The sequence below is a fragment of the Rhinolophus hipposideros genome (genome assembly GCF_964194185.1).
Source record: "Rhinolophus hipposideros genome assembly, chromosome: 11".
Classification (NCBI taxonomy): Eukaryota; Metazoa; Chordata; class Mammalia; order Chiroptera; family Rhinolophidae; genus Rhinolophus; species Rhinolophus hipposideros.
The window spans coordinates 79,333,214-79,349,436 of NC_138057.1; the positions used below are offsets into that span (position 1 = coordinate 79,333,214).

The 16,223-nt window shown below is 50.1% G+C and overlaps 1 protein-coding gene across 10 annotated transcripts in view; it reads left to right on the forward strand.

Annotated features, from left to right (window-relative positions):
* PRRC2B (proline rich coiled-coil 2B) overlaps positions 1-16,223 on the forward strand; it is an 85,058-nt gene that overhangs the window by 14,320 nt on the left and 54,515 nt on the right. For all 10 annotated transcript variants that reach the window (XM_081066546.1, XM_081066554.1, XM_081066552.1 and 7 more), the window contains exons 2-3: positions 12,898-13,067; positions 13,887-14,064. In XM_081066546.1, the coding sequence (XP_080922672.1) occupies positions 12,953-13,067; positions 13,887-14,064 (293 nt within the window). In that variant the 5' untranslated portion in view covers positions 12,898-12,952. The remainder of the gene's footprint in view (positions 1-12,897; positions 13,068-13,886; positions 14,065-16,223) is intronic.

Consider the following 16,223-nt stretch of genomic DNA (forward strand, 5'->3'; position numbering starts at 1 on the left):
CCATTCTGAACCAGTCACTAGCAAGGGGAATGGGTTTCTCTTGGGCCAGGCATGCCCCCCTCACCCCCAGCTGGGTGTGGGTCAGCCCCCTTAGGCCCCTGGGCTGCTTGGGGAAGGACAAGATCACTTGTTAGGAAGGAGGAAGGGAGACTTAGCTGCTGGGTAGGTAGGCAGGAGTGGCCACTGCCACAGTGACCTCTGTCTTGTTTTGCTCTTGTTTATTAGAGTATATTACCCTGTAACTTTCTGAGCAGGTAAATGTTTTGAGTTTTTTTTTAATTTGCTTTTTTTTTTTTTAAAGATTTTATTGAGGAAGGGGAACAGGACTTTATTGGGGAACAGTGTGTACTTCCAGGACTTTTTTCCAAGTCAAGTTGTTGTCCTTTCAATCTTAGTTGTGGAAGATGCTATTCAGCGTCAAGTTGTTGTCCTTTCAGTCTTAGTTGTGGAGGGCGCAGCTCAGCTCTAGGTCCAGTTGCCGTTGCTAGTTGCAGGGGGCGCTGCCCACCATCCCTTGCGGGAGTTGGGGAGTTGAACCGGCAACCTTGTGGTTGAGAGCCCACTGGCCCATGTGGGAATCCAACTGGCAGCCTTCGGACTTAGGAGCATGGAGCTCTAACTGCCTGAGCCATGGGCCGGCCCTGTTTTGAATCTTTGTATGAGTCTGGAAAAGTCTTTTCAGTCCCCACACTTGATGTGGTCAGCTGAATATTGGGTTCTAGATTGAAAAGCATTTCCCAGAAAGGGGTATGATGCTGGTGAGAAGTGCACTGTTGCTGCTCAGGAGAAACCACTGCCATCCTCATGGTTCCTTCGTGGTACCTCTTTTTGGGGGTTGCGGGAGCTTTAAGAGGCTTTCTGTTCTTTATCCTTAACGTACTCAAATTTCACGCTGTACCTTGTGTTCTTTTTATAGCCACTATTCTGAGCACTTGGTGTGCCCTTGCAATCTTGGGTACTTCAACTTGGGCAATTTTTCTTGTAATTTTTATTTGATAATTTCTTCCCCTCCATTCACTACCCCCCGCCTCCGTGCATGTAGAACTAGTTAAATTTGGACTCCTGGATTAAGCCTTTATTTTTGAGTGGGGGAGAGTCTAGAACCATCTCCTCGTTATTTTTTCTGAAACTTCCTTGACTTTATCTTCCAATTGTTCCATTGAAATTAGCAAAAATTTAGAAAAGTTTGGATTTACAGGAAAGTTGGAGTTTTTGTGTACCCTGCTCCCAATCTCCCCTGTTTTAGAGATCTTACATTAGTATGGTGCATTTGTCCCAACTAATTAACCAATATTGGTACATTATCGTTAATTAAAGTCCATACTTGATTCAGATGTCCTTAGTTTTTACCTAATGTCCTTTTTTCTGTTTCAGGATACCACATTTAAGTTGTCAAGTCTCCTCAGGTTCCTCTAGACTGTGACCGTTATCAGATTTTCCTTGTTTCTGATGACCTTGAGTTTTCAGGAGTACTGGTCAGGTACTCGTCTTGTGGTTGGGATTTGTCGGATATTTTTCTCCTGATTAACCTGAGGTTATAGGGTTTGGCTGTCCTATGTTTAATTCTTCCTAGGGCTGCTTGTTTTCTGATTAGCCCTTAAGGAAAAAAATCCTGTTTTGGTTGTGTGGGTGCAGTATGTTCTCTTACTTTTCTGAGGATATTAATTGTATATTACTTGTTTTTTAAAATCTTTGGTTCCTGGCATTGTCTGTTTCCTACAGGTTCTTTTGTTTGTTTATTTGGCTTTCGTCTTTAAGTTGAGGTCTCTCAGATGCTTGTGGTCTTGGGCACACAGCTGATTGGAAATTGGGTGTGTGGGTCAATGGGAGCGCCTCTGTGTGGATTGGTGGGTGGGAGACCGGCCTTTGGTTGTTGAGCCCGAAGTGTCAGTGTATAGATAGGTTTTCAAAAGAAGACCCTTTCTATCTTTGTCCGGGGTATGGAGAGGGACATAATGTGTCTGTTTGCCATGCTCCTGTGAGGTCAACTGCAGAGGGGGCCTCAGGCTGCCAGGGTTTGCTACTCAGGTTTTCACTTAGCTTCTTTTTTTAGCTGCTTTCCTACCCCCTCCCCCTTTGAGCCTGGTGTTCACAAGTCTAGACTTCTCTTGTTTAATTTATCCAGAGGGGAAGAGAGGGGAGGTGACGTGAGAGCCTAGCTGTTGGACATACAGCCTCTCAACCAGTCCTCCTGCTTTAAATGCCCCCCTTTGCCCCCCCATCTTACAAAGTGCCGGTTCCTCCCAGTATCTCCGGAGCTCTCTGACGCTCTGCAGTCCTCAGTCTGTAGGATCCTTCAGGCTGCTAAACCTACTACCACTCGTGTCTGTTTTTTGTTTGCCAAAAATCATGTCTGTCTTTTGGGTTCTCTATTGTTTGTTTTCATTTTAGGGGGTTTTGGAAGGGTGAGCTGTAAATGCCTACGGTCCTACTGCCTGGTTTAAACAGAAACCCCCCACCCCCTGTATTCTAAATATGTTTCTGGACATTGAATGGAATTGAATTAGCAGCCTTTCTGGGGGGTGTGCATGCATATAATAGATATACAGCCATATTTATGTACACGTGTGTGAGTAATCGTGTGTATGCATGTTTGTCAGTTACACTTGTGGATGGAAAAGGGGCCACATGTTAAACCTGACAAGCTCAGGAGAGTGAAAAGAACCACATAGGATGGCGTGAACATAAAAATTCCTAGCTAAGGTGGGCCATGGCGGGAAGTCACGTCCTTGGCCTGTAGCTTCCTTGACAAAGGTCAATCTCTACCTTAAGTGAGCCTGCCATCTTCTTGCATCTAAGATAATGTACCCTTGGAATGTCAGAGTAATCCCTTTTTCTGAACCCCTCAGGGCACAACTCACCACTGCAGAGCAGGAAACTACAGAATCTCATTGTTGTCTTGTTCCCCAAATACCATCTCTATGGGCTGGAAACGCTATTACCATGTTTCCCTGAAAATAAGACCTACCCGGACCATCAGCTCTAATGTGTCTTTTGGAGCAAAAATTAAGATAAGACCCGGTTTTATTTTACTATAACATAAGACCTGGTGTAATAAAATATAATTAATATAATATAATAATGTAAATAATATACCAGTTCTTACATTAATTTTCGTTCCAAAAGACTCTTTAGAGCTGATGGTCTGGCTAGGTCTTATTTTCGGGAAACCATGATAACTACCCTGTACCCACCAATGTAAAAGAAGTGTCTCTCCATTTTACTTTTTACCCAATCACAGAGATTTCCCACTTTGCTTTCTCCCACCCCCTTAATCTGCAACCAATGGATTTCATGTAACCCTCCTCCCTTGATTCTAATGTATAAAATAAGTCGCAAAATGGCCATTTGCTGGAGCATTTTCTCAATCCGTTGAGACAACAACTGGCAATTGTTGTCAGTTTAACTCAAAACTCTTACCAGCTTTCTCTTAGGCTGGATGTTTTTTTGTCGACGCACCACTCTGCTGCTTTTTTCACGTGGTGGGTTATGTGGTCTTGGCTCAGCACACCCAGAGCTGCTATTTGTTGTAGTGGCTGCAGAGTATTGCGAGGGCGAGGGGGGGTGTCTGATCATTTGTCACCACCTCCAAATGCTTGTGGAGAGCGAATGTTCCATCCTTCCCCTCAGGAATTCTTGAGAAGGGAGGGGACCCGCAGGGACAGAGTGTGGCGGGAGCCTGAGGAGGGCGTGAAGGGAGTAACTGCTTCTATCTGTTGAATTCCTTCTCTGTGCCTCGGGAGTTCCTGTCACACCTTGTGACCCTTACGTCTAGTCCTTCCAACCACCTTCTCAGGTAGATGTTGTGTCCACATTGTGGAGAAAAGCACACGTAAGTGGCCCAGGTGGCTTTTGGACTCCTGGCTCCTTCCATCCTGACCAACTATATAGCGAGAGCGCCTCCATCACCCTGGGAAGCAGGGTTCCTCCCTTCCCCCCAGATGCCCTTAGTTATCTTTGGGGGGGCAGGTTTGAGTTGATGCAGTCAGCAGTGGCTGCTCCTTGGTAGACGACACAGCCGGCATCTGTCTCTCTTCCCTCCAGTATTTTTTCCGGCAGCGTGTCTGTGAGGACTTGGGGTTTGAGTGGGAAGGTGGAAGGAATGCTTTCTCCTGGGCTAAGGAAAAGCACTTCCTGCTTTTCGTGCCCCCTCTTCGTGCCCAGATTCCAGCTTGCTACAGCTGATGTCATTTCTGTGGGAAAGGCTTTTGGGTGTAAACACAGTTGCTGCCGCCTGGACAGCTGTGGCTGGCTGGGACGGGGCAGCTTCCCCTGTGCCTGCTCGGCCTGGCCCGGCTCCCTTAGCTGGCCTTCAAGTCAGTTTCATAATGGTTTAAACCAAATAGCAAATCTGTTTAGAATTTATATACAGTGTTTTATGACCTTTATCGCCGACTCTTTAGAAACAGGAAACACAATAGAAGAGAGCAGCAGGAGGCAGATCATTTCTGTGGCAGCTCCCAGGCCCAGAATTGAAGTGACAAGTGCTGGCGCAGAGATCCTGCAGTGTGGCTAGGAGCTGGTTTACTGCGGATAACTTTCTGTATTTCGTTAAGCTTTACAGTTTTTTATCTCAAGCACATACTCCTCTTGTTACTAAAAAGTGTCCGGGTTTCCCAGCGGAATGGGACTGGGATTGCCCGCCCGCCTCTGGGGCAGTCTGTATTGCGCTGAAGTGGGGCAGTTCAGAGTTGTTTCAAACGTGGTCACAGTGGAGAGTTTATCTCGAGAGGGTTTTCTGAGAATTAAAGTGCATCTCTGTCTCCTGAGAATTAACTAAAGGGGCCCCCCCGCAGATCCTAAACATCTGTGGATTTGTCCTCATGGTTTTGAAGGTCTGCTCTCCGCATCTCGGCCCGTAAGCTGTGATGTGCCAAAGTGGGGACAGGTGCCAGGTGTGCCAGCCCCCAGGCTTGTGGGAGCCCAGAGGTGGGCAGATGATGGAGGCTTTGCTGGTTGCACAGGAGTCTGATGAGATGCAGAACTTTGCAGGGGCGATGGTGGGGCTGGGCCAGAGCCAGAGTACGGCTGCTGTTTGTGGGGAGCGAGCTCGGTGTCGCGTGTGTTGAATTTGGTCTCATTTCTTTCTGGCTACCCGTGAGGTGGGTGATAGTGTGGCGTCTCTGTTTAACCCACGAGGAAACAGGCCTCAAGGCTGTGGGGTGGAGGTGAGATGCAAACTGTTTTGGAGAGAGAGGCTGGCGGGTGGGGGTGGGGGTCCATGTGGAGATGGGCTTGAGGCTGGCTGGCAGTTTAGTGACAGTGTGTTGGGCTAGACACTTTGGACTTGACCCTGGAGCAGTGGGATGGTGTCGAATGTGCTCCTGCTGTGGTTTGGTTCTGGCGGAAGGCAGTGAGCGCAGGGCAGGGAGCGCTGCCTGGCAGGGGTGGGTTTGGAGACGTGAGTGTGCAGGGGGCTTCAGGTGGGGGCCTTGTTTCTCATTTTACATTTCTCTTGTTTCCTAAATGTGCTGTGTCTTCACTGGGGGTGGCTGATGTTTTCTGGAAGGAACACTGGGTTACCTGGACCCCTGTGCCCACCGCTTTGTAGTTCCCTCGTGCCTTATTTTCAAGCAGCTATTCTTGGACAGGTTGGGGCTGTTTCTGCAGGCGCACCACATACCTTTCCTGCAGAAACCGACTGCAGGTGGAAGGATTGGATCGAGCTGCAAACCGAGCCCGGGCTCCAGCTTTCCAGATGGACCAGCTCCTGCCTACTAGGGAAAACGAGAAGTGTGGGCACTCTGGGCTTCTTGAAAGCCAGCCCTGCTTTTCTGACTGGTGCCCTGTAGGGAGCCTCTGAAAGCTAGAGTGTGGGGTGCGGGGTGGTGCTGTCGCTGAGACAGGCAGTAGACCCCCCCCCATCTGTGCACAGCGGAACTCTTTTTGTTGAGCTCATCTCACTGTAATGTTTTCTTGCCACACCTGCTCCCTTTAGACTAGGGGCCCGCCTCCTGTGTGTGTAAAGAAAGTGGCATTGTAACACAGTTCTACCCGTGGTTTGTGTTATCTGATTGCTCTCCTGTGGTGCCATGGAGGCCGTGTGGCCAGCACAGCCAAACATACTAGCTAGCCCTTCGCAGAAAACATTTGCAGAGCCCACCACAGGGCTGGGGTGCAGTGTCACACCCCCAGTACCTGGGGGCACAGTCTGGTCCATGGTCTGGGGTCATGTGGTGGCCTCCCTTTCATTCAGTTCTTTTTGTCAGGCGTTAGCATGTTGGAGGGGGTAGGGGGGGATGGGACGGGACTTAGTTTCTAATCTTGTACCTGGCTTTCGGGCTGATGGGTCTTCACGTTTTGACTAAGACTTAACGTGTGTATTGTCAGATGACCCTGTCCTTTCCTGGTCGGTGCGGTTTCCTCTTTGTTGTGTTTATTCAGCCTGCTGTCAAGTTTCCATTCCTGTGGGATCATACTTTCCGGCATGTTCTGTCTAGCAGTGGGAGCTTTGCATTTCTTCTATACAGAGACACTCCATCGTTTTCTACCTCCCTCTGCGCCCCCTTCCTCCTCAGGTTGGGGGCTTCTGCTTGTGCCTCACAACCGAGGCACATACGTTTTGGCTGATGTCGGGTCTTCCCCAAATGACATGTCTATGCGCTGGAGGGTGGCCTTGGGCCGCAGCGTGAAGTGGGTCCTTCATCAGAGCTGGTGACTGAATGAAAGAGCCACGTGGTGATGTGTGTAGGTATCCTGAGGGTTGAGGACGACTTAAGAAAGCGGAAGATGATTTTGACCAGATGTTCCTGGAATCGGGGACCTATGAAGAGTGGAGAGCCTGGCTTTGCCTTGCATGTAAATCTGGCTGCTGGCAGCACTGGGGTGAAGTACATGCTCTCTGGAGACTGTCTGGTGCCGTGGTGTGTACAGCTGGGCAGCAGGCAGCCTGCACCTGACTCATGTTAGAACCAGCGCCCGTTTCCTGTTTGTGCACGCCCTCCCCCAGGGGCAGCAGCAGACTGCAGCCGGGCTTCCCTGGGCTCGTGGTCTGCAACCTGCGGGAGTCTGGCCTGGACTCCAAGCTTGGCTCCAGCACTTGGTAGTCTTATGACCTTGGACAAGTTACTTCTCTATCCTGACTGCACCTTGGTGTCCTCGGTAAAGCAGGCTGATGACATAGTATCTTCCAGAAAGGGCTGTTGTAGGTGTCACTCAGCAGCGTGTCTGGCTCTCACGAGTGCCGGCTGCCACTGTGATTAGGCCTGATGTGTAGCTGTAGTGGTTCCCAGTGAATTACAGGCCATCCCAAGGCCATCCCAAATCGCCTGTCTGGGCAGGCAGCTGACCCTGGCTGGTACCCAAGTAGGAGTGAAATTAATCCTGTTACACGGAAATGGCTTTCGATAAGATGGAGTGCAGGGAGATTTTCCCTCTGGTGGACAGATAGCAGGCAGTCTCCGTAACCTGTTTGACAGGTGTGACTGCTGTCTGGGGAGGTGGGGCTTGGCTATTAAGTTGCCTTTGTTGGTGAATCTTTCTGGTGGTTTTGTTTCAGCAGAGCCTGGGCCTCTCAGAGGACTTCTTTAGATAACTTGCCAAAATATGCAGACCTGAATTCGTTTTTTAATGTCCTTTTCTTCATTCCCCAAAGCTATCTTCCCCTGGATTTTAGGCCCTTTCCCCCCTCTGCATAATGCAATAGTTTCTTTTAGGCCAACCATTTTTAAAATGCTCTGGGAATGCCCCCCTGGCAATGCCTGGAGAAGGAGAGGGTCCAAGGGGCAATGGGATGCCGGCAGGACTCCAGGGGAGCAGCCTTGGCTGCAGTGTACTGAGGGTCCAAGTCAGATTTTGTTCGGGAAAAATAACCAAAAATGAGTTCTGTTACCTACAAAAGAGAGAGAAAGCAGCGTGAAAGCCATGGCTACGAGCCAGGCTGGCTCTGTGCCTGCCTGCAGGGACCTGGTATCTCTCAGCCAGTTCTCGTCCCACAGGTCCAAGCGTGAGTCATGCTTGAATGAACACGCCTCTGACCCACCAAGAAATGTGTTCTGTCACCTCGACCTGCTTTCTGAGTCACACCCAGATGTTTGCCTGTACTTCTTTCTGCCATGGGACGAGGCCAGTCGAGAGTGTGTGTGTGTGTGTGTGTGTGTGTGTGTATGTGTGTGTGACCGGTATTTGGAAGCTGATTAAATCCCTACTAACAGTTAGTGTTTCTGGGCTGATGTCTGTGCTGATGCCGGCAAGCAGAATAGCCAGGTGGGTGTGGGACCGGCCTAGGCCCCAAATACAGCACTGCTTCACTCGAGATTCATTCAGTTGGGGGTACCAAATGACTATACCTGTATTTCGGGCTTTGGTCTGGTGAAATCTGGCTTAATGAAAGAACCCTCGCGTGCTCTGAAGTCTGGTGTCTGTAATCTGTAAAACTTTGTGAAGGGCCAGTAGCATCTGCCTTGTGGGCTGTGGTGGCCTCTCGCATGTCCTTCAGGCCAACTTGCCGACCCCTGCTCTAAGGGACAGCCCGGGCTGCAAGAAGCGCCCTCTGTGCAGGCTTAACTGTGGAGCATTACAACCGACAAGTATCACGCCCCCTCCCATACGTGCTGTTTCCATAGCAATGGTGACTCAGTTGCATTGCCTGTTAGCCCCCAGGTTTATATAGCAACATAGAATCCAATCCCCGATGTGTGGTAAGAGATGGCTGCTTTGACCTAAATCATTTGGATTAATAATTTTATGGCTGTGAGTTATTAATATTGGTGTGTTTGATTTTAGAACCTACTAGTACTTGAGAGATCTTGTCTTGGCCCTTCATTCTGTAAATGGGGAAACTGAGGTCTAGAGAAGCCAGTAGTGTGTCCAACTGGTGCAAAACTTGGTTTAAATGGGGGGAGGAGCACGCCAAAAAACTTGCATGTACGGGTTTGGTACAGGCGTTGTTAGTCCAGTGTGTTCCTCGTCCGCCTTCCACGAGGTTCTCTGGTTGCACAGGTGGAAAGCATTTCACCTGAACATAGTAGGTCTCAGTATTTGATGAATGGTTGCGTTTATTGGGAAGATGAAGGCATCCAGCATCTCTCTCACAGACAGAATTTTAAATTCCCAGGAGAGTGGCTCACGTTTGCCCAGGGTATTTCTTTTGTTTCTTTTTTTTTTCTCCCTTTTAGGAGTGCCAGGAGTACAGGGGTGGTCAGGTTCTGGTCTCCTAGTGCTTCCTGCGGGTGGAGACTGGTTAGTTCTCAGAGAAGGGTCCTGTCACCAAGAAGACCCACCAAGAGCTGTCTGTGTCCACTCCAACCTCTGTCCATGGGACTGGGCAGTGCAGAATCAAAGAAGGGTCTGTTTGTATCAGTGAACTGGCAAAAGTTTGGAATAACAGAGTTGAAGAAGACTTTTTTTAGCAGTGTCTAAAGAAATAAGACTTTTCTGGTCAAGTTTCAGAATTAAAGGATTTGATTTTTAAAAATCAAGCATGTTAAGATTTCAGGTGGAAATTTGATGGCCCAGAATGGCTGGTAGATAATTTTTCTTTCTCTTGCCTTTGGCGATTTGGTTTTTAATTTAGTAAGAACTGGTCATCCAGATTTAAATCAACCATGCTACCTCTATAGTCCTGCAGATGTGTGGCTGGGAAGGATGCGCCACGGTTTTTATTTAGAAAAGTCTGGGGTTTCAGCAAGCTGTGGTCAGGGACAGCACGCATGTGGCCGCACTTTAGCACTTTTAATCATTGTGTCCTAAAGGTTCTGGAACATGCTTCTTATCATTAGCTCTGCGCCCATGGGTGGGTCCCATCCGCTCTGCGGGCTGGATGTCATAGTGCGGGGGTTGTGTCCAGCTTATCAACTTGGCTGCATCCAGGCACATCTGAGGGCTGGACACGTGGCAGTGCTTAATGAAAATATGAGGAATAAATGAGTGTGTTGGTTTTCTACTGTCGGTATAAAATACTACCACAAATGTAGTGACTTAAAACAGCACAGATGAAGTCTCTCATAGTTCTGGGGGGTCGGAAGTCTGAAATGAGTCTTGCTGGGCTAGAATTAAGGTGTCAGCAGGGCTGTGTTCTGTGCTCCGTCTGGAGGCTCGCGGAGAATCTGTTTTCTTGCCTTTTCCAGCTTTTAGAGGCCGCCCCCATTTCTCTGCTCCAAGCCCTCTTCCTTCTTCAAAGAGCTTTACCCCAGCATCTGTTTCTGCTGTCACAGCTCTCTGACTCTGACCCTCCTGCCTCCCTTTTCTAAGGACCCTTGTGATGACATGGGGTTCACCTGGATAATTCAGAATAATCTCCCCATTTCAAGACCCTTCCTTCACTCACATTTGCAGAATCCTTTGACTCTATAAGGTAACATAGTCACAGGTCCTGAGAATTAGGGTTTCACACTTTTGTCATTTCATCCTGCCCCAGGGATTTGTGAAGAGTGTTCAACAGTCCTAAGCAGGCCCTAGCATGGAATAACTCCTACTGGTGAATGAGACGCAGGCTCTGTCCCTTTGCCTGGGCCCCTCCCCCTGTGGGCGGGCCCTCCTCAGACCGGCTGGAGCTGGTGTCCTCTCAGGCGGCCCATCTGTTTCCCACCCAGAGACCTCTGACAGTGCTTGTTTAAGACTTTTTCTTTTACACCCTGCCTGGGTCAGCAAAACTTTTCTACAGGTGGCTGTTTGGGGGCCACATGCAGTCTCTGTTGCACATTCTTTGTTTTTTTAAACAAATATAAAAAAAATGTTAAAAAAACAAAGATCGTTCTTAGTTTGAGGGCCTTATGGAAACAGGCCCTGCCTAGTGTTTGCCAGCCCCGTTCTAGGCTGCAAGCTCTGTGTGTCTGGGGTGTTGCTATCCCCACGCAGCGTTTGCTGATTGTGTAGTGTGTGTGTGTGTGTGTGTGTGTGTGTGTGTGGAGGGAGTGTTTCTGGTTCCAGCCCAATTGATCTCTTCTGTTGGTTTGAGTTGACAGAAGTGTCTAAAAATTAGATTTCATCTCATCTTAATGGAGAATTTCAAGTTGATGGACATTTGGGAGCTTATTAAATAGGAGTCGTGCTGATGCACATGAGATGTGGCCCTGTCCTCGAGGGGCTTTCAGTGCAGCCCGGAGGAGGGTGCTGTTACACTTACGACTCCCGGGGGAGGGCCAGGGAGCCCTTGGGCACCAGACTTGGGACACTTTGGGCCCATTCGCGCTCCTGGTCATTGCTGTTTGCTCCTGGCACGCGAGGCAGACACTGGGGATGGCTGCTGGCATTGTGTGACTCTGACCTGTAACCTGGGGCAATCAGCACTTGTGGGCATTTCTGCCGGTTCATTTCTTCATCGTGCCCGACTCCCCTGCCAGTATGGTTAGATTCCTGAGCTTGGCCACTGGCTGAGTCTCTTCCCCTGCACAGTAGCCAACTGAACCGGGATCAGGGTGAGGAAGGGAGTTAAATGTCCTCCCAGGGAGGCTGAAACCATGTGGGAGGTGATCCGTGACCCCTGCACATGTATGACCCACTCACACGGATGCTCACCCCATGACGTCTATCTGCGTTCATTCTTTATGAGCGTTTTCTGATACGAAGTATGTGCTTCTGTATTCCTGCTCCTGAGACAGTGATTGGCAGACCGTGGGTATCAGTCAAGGCTCATGAAATGAACGACAGGATGATACATACCCAGTTTTGTGTAAGAACAAACTTCGTTCACATTTGGATGGCTCCGGGCACGGCTGTGTGGAGGGGTGTCAAGTCAGTATTTCCCGTCTCACTTTTTGGGGGCCCCACTTTGTAACTGATCTTTGTTCCCTGTGCTTTGTACTTACAGTCTTGGGTCATAAATTATAGTTTTACCTTAAAGTCATCTTTGGGGTGCAAAATGCTTCCCCAGCACACCGGATGTGTTCCTTCTGGCTTCAGGACAGGCGGAGATGTCAAACCTTACTGCTGCAGCAACTGCCTTTTATTAGTCAGTGGGTTTTTACAGTTATCTCCGTTTGTCTCTAAAGACATACATCAGCATGTCCCACTTGATGTGTTAGCTTTCTTTCCCATGTATTAATTCCAGTGGGAAATAGTGGTCACTTAGGCAAGTGTTTATTTTGTGATCAAGTTAGGAAACTATAGCCAGGGCTGGGTGTAGAGCGAAAGGCACTGAAGGCACGCAGCACTTACTCACTGAGTATCTGAATGAATGAGTGAGCAAATGAATGAACTGATGAGGAAAGTGCCAATAGACATAGAAATGAGTGTAGAAAATGAGTGGCGGGGGGGCAGCCTCTTTCTTGGTGGTCTTTCTGAGATTCTCTCTGATTGGAAATGGCCGGTGTGGCCGGTACAGCCCCCTGTGGGCTGTCCCTGGGGAGCACTTGCTCGGTTTTCCACGCTGCACCTCAGAGAGCAGTGCTCCTGTGGCCTGAGCACATGTTTTCTCTCTGGAAGCTTGGTCTTTACTTTGAAGAGCACATACGCCCTCCTGTTCCTGGGTGATGAATGACTGGTGCTTCCTTTGATTTGGTTTTGCTTGTCCTTGCAATGCACAACCTTCCAGAAGGGGCTGTGTGCCCCCCCCCCCTTCTGCCTGCCTTGTTTTTGTGTTCCATGGAGGGGCTACAACTGATGAGCGTTTATTTTTCCATCTTGAAGAGAGGTCGTTGACTTGGAGAGAGGACTCTGTGTGAGAGCTTACATTGCAGTGCTGCTGAGGAGCTATAGACTCCAGTCATTTCAGACAGAGCCAGAGTTCTCAACCTGGGGTGGGGCTCAGCAGGTCTACACAATGCTCTTTAAATGGGAGCAAAACTGCCTGTGCGTGGCAAGGGCGTTTTTCCAGGGACGGAGTCCAAAGCTTTCTTCAGCTCTTCAGGGAGATCCGTGATCCCAAAAGATTTTATTCACAGGATCAAAGGTTATGGTGGATTGACAGTCTTTTTCTCTCTCTCTCTCTCTCTCTCTCTTTTTTTTTCCATTTCAAAGGCAGATCAGGAGCGGTGCCGAGAAAAATTTCCTTACTAGATGACATTTCATCGCAATGTCCGATCGTTTGGGGCAAATAACCAAGGGCAAGGATGGGAAAAGCAAGTATTCGACTCTCAGCCTGTTTGATAAGTATAAAGGAAAATCAGTAGACGCGATCAGATCCTCAGGTAAGACCCGGGTCGGAGGCCAGCCCTGCCACTGTCCCTCTAGTGAGAAACTCCACATCACGGACCATGAACGCCCCTAATTGCCCGTCTGGTCAGACAGATGGGGTCCGTGCAAGTCGTCTGGGCACCTAGTGGTCACCCACACGTGGTGCTGGGAAGCAGAAGCCCCCTTTGCCCTGACCTGAGGTCTGATTTCAGACCTAGAATACCTTGATTCTGCTGTAGTGGGGCTGTTTCCCCCCTCTATCTGATCTTATTGAAGCCATGGATATTTTTAGCCTGATGGTTAGAATAGAGCTTAATTTGCATGAGAGTTACCCAGTTTATATTTCACGGTTCCAGTATTCTGGAACTTGGTGGGAAAAGTGCCTGCTGATACTATCCACACCCTGAGAGGATTTTGTGAATGTTGGAGCCCTGCTCAGACTTGGCTTGGGTCTAGGCCGAGGCTGGCCTTTCAGTCATGCTGTAACGAGGCCAGAGCAGTCTCAACTTGCAGAGAAGTGGTTACCGTGTGGGACACAGGTTTCTGGGCCTGACTCCTCACCCGTGTCATAAACGCCCTGAGCCTTCTCCTGCCTGCTAATAAAATGGGAACCTCTGCAGAGATCCCAGCAGCCCCTCTGTCTCTGAAGGCCTCAGTGAGGGGCTTGTAAAGTGACCAGCAAACACCGCTCGTTTGTTTCCACGCAGCCCACCCCTTGTTTGTGTTCTGTTGCCTTTATCGTTGTCACTTCGAGTTTGAAAGAGCAGCGGAACAGTTCTGGCCTCTTCCTTCCGTAACTTTCCTGTGCTCTGTTTCCACCCCTCTTCCTACAGTCATTCCTAGACATGGCTTACAGAGTCTCGGGAAAGTTGCCACAGCCCGGCGTATGCCACCGCCTGCGAACCTGCCAAGCCTGAAGTCTGAAAACAAAGGAAACGACCCCAACATCGTTATAGTACCCAAGGACGGGACGGGATGGGCAAACAAGCAGGATCAGCAAGACCCAAAGAGGTGCGAGCGGAGGGCAGGTGGTGGGTCCACAGCCGGGCTTCTCTTATTGGTGCTCCAGAGCCGGGCTTCTTACAGCGGTGGGTCCAGGGCTGGGCTTCTCACATCGCTCCAGCTCCCTTCCCATCTGCCGAGGGCAGCGAGGGTCTCCTAGCGGCAGAGCTGGAGAACAGGGAGATTCCTAAGGAAGCATCTTTCTCTGACTCCTGCTGCCCAGTTGTTTCTCACTCCCTTTCTTCAGTTTTCCTGGCTCCTGGAGCCAATACAGCAGTGTTTTATGGGCTACCTGGTCTGCAGTGACCAGTGTCTCCTGTGCCTTCCTAGGGACCGATTCTCCACCACAGACGAGCTGATGTAGTCGCTTAGGAGCCATTCCATTCTGGTGGTGCCTGTGCGCTGGGCTTCACGTCAGGAAGGTAGTCATTCCAGCTGTGGGGCCAGCAGCCTTCAGGTTCCCCACGCAGACCCAGTTATGAGGAGAACAGCCTAGCTTCCTCGTCATCCAGGCTCACTAGCGGCCTCCCCCAAGGCTCCCCCTGTAGCACAGCACTGTGGGAAACCTGCGGAGGCCCAGGGTCTGGCACAAAAGCCATCATTAGAGAAATAGAAAGTGTAGGGGCTGCTGCGGCTTGGTGGGGCTGAGAGCACGAGGCCGGGCCGCTTCCAGCTCTGCCCGGAGCCCATGGGCTGGGCCGCCCCTCAGACGCCTGAGCCTTCATCTGTGTTCTTCCACCACGAGGCTCCTCTGACCGGGTTCCCGCTGGTGAAAAGGGCGTCCAGCAGCAAGGATTTGGGATTTGTGCAGGGAGGACCGAGGCGGCCGGGGCCTGCTGAGGCTGGCAGGCAGAGTCCCGCTGCTGGGTTTGCCTGTTCAGGAAGGAAAACTGACCACCGGCCTCAGGCCCCTGGCCCTGCGTCTGTCATGGTCTGGCCGCTGAAGCTGTGACCCAGATGCAGCTGCCTCCACTGTCCTTCTCTTATCGGAAGTGGCCACGGAGCGTTTGTAAACCTTCCCTGTGTTTCCTTCATACAACACGTAGAGAGGGAGCAAATAACTCCCTCTAGTAGTAGTAAGTAGTAGTAAGGGAAATGGGGTCTTAAAAACTATTTACAAACTTTTTCTGACCGTTTCCTCTAGAGATATTACTGGTGGATAGTGTAGTGTGACTCTTGGTTGGACAGACTTGTGTGATTTCCAGCCAGGTGATTTATTAGCTTATGGAACCTAGAGAATCATTTGACTTCTGAGCTTCGGTGTCCTGTGAAGTAAGATAATACGTAGCTCCAGGGGTGGTTACAAGAGTCGATGAGATAACACAAGCCAGGTGCTTAGCACAGGACCTGCCACGGAGGAAGTGCGGGCCAGCTGTCGGCACTTACTTGTCATTCTTCTCGTCAAGTGGTGGGCGCTACAAACTCTGTAATGACATAGATGTTACACATTTCAGTGGAAGCATTGAAATCCCCGTGCTATCGAAAGTTCTAGAGCGGGACAAAGCGTCTCTCCCCTTCTCCATTCTCACCCAGCACTGGGACACGGAGTGTGAGGCAGCTTTCAGGCGGCCACTGTGCACGTGTGCCAGGGCAGAGGTCAAGAGTGAGTGTTGGAGAAGGCAGCGCCCCCAGGCCCGGGTTCTCTGCTGCCCCTGGGCCACACCCTCGATTAGGGTTTGGGGGAGGTTAGTGGGGGTGGGCGGGCTGGCGGCACGATTGCTTAGGGTTGGAGAACACAGCAGTGACACTCCCTGCAAGCTCCTGTTTGGGCAAAAGGTGATATGAGAAGGGGTTCAGTGGCCTTCATTTTGTACAACTCACGGATGGTGGTGAGTTACTCAGCTTAAGTAAAGGTGTGCAGAGTTACGTGTAGGCTTTGGCTTTCGCTTACAAGTGAACCACTGGCAGTGGGTGCATTTTGGCCAAGTGACCGCTGCCCTCCTGCATCTCATCAGGTGGAAGGTTGACTAGCAGGAGTGACAGAAGGAGACTCCCGGGTCAGCGGGAATCGCCCCTCGGGACCGCCTGCGGGATGCGCAGGAGATTGCCCGTGCGTGGGAGCCGACTGACGCACCTTTTTGGAAGGGCAGTTCGGCAGTGTTTTAAACTTCAAAACATCTTTTGATCCAGCAATTCCGTTTCTAAGAGTTTACACTACTGAATAATTT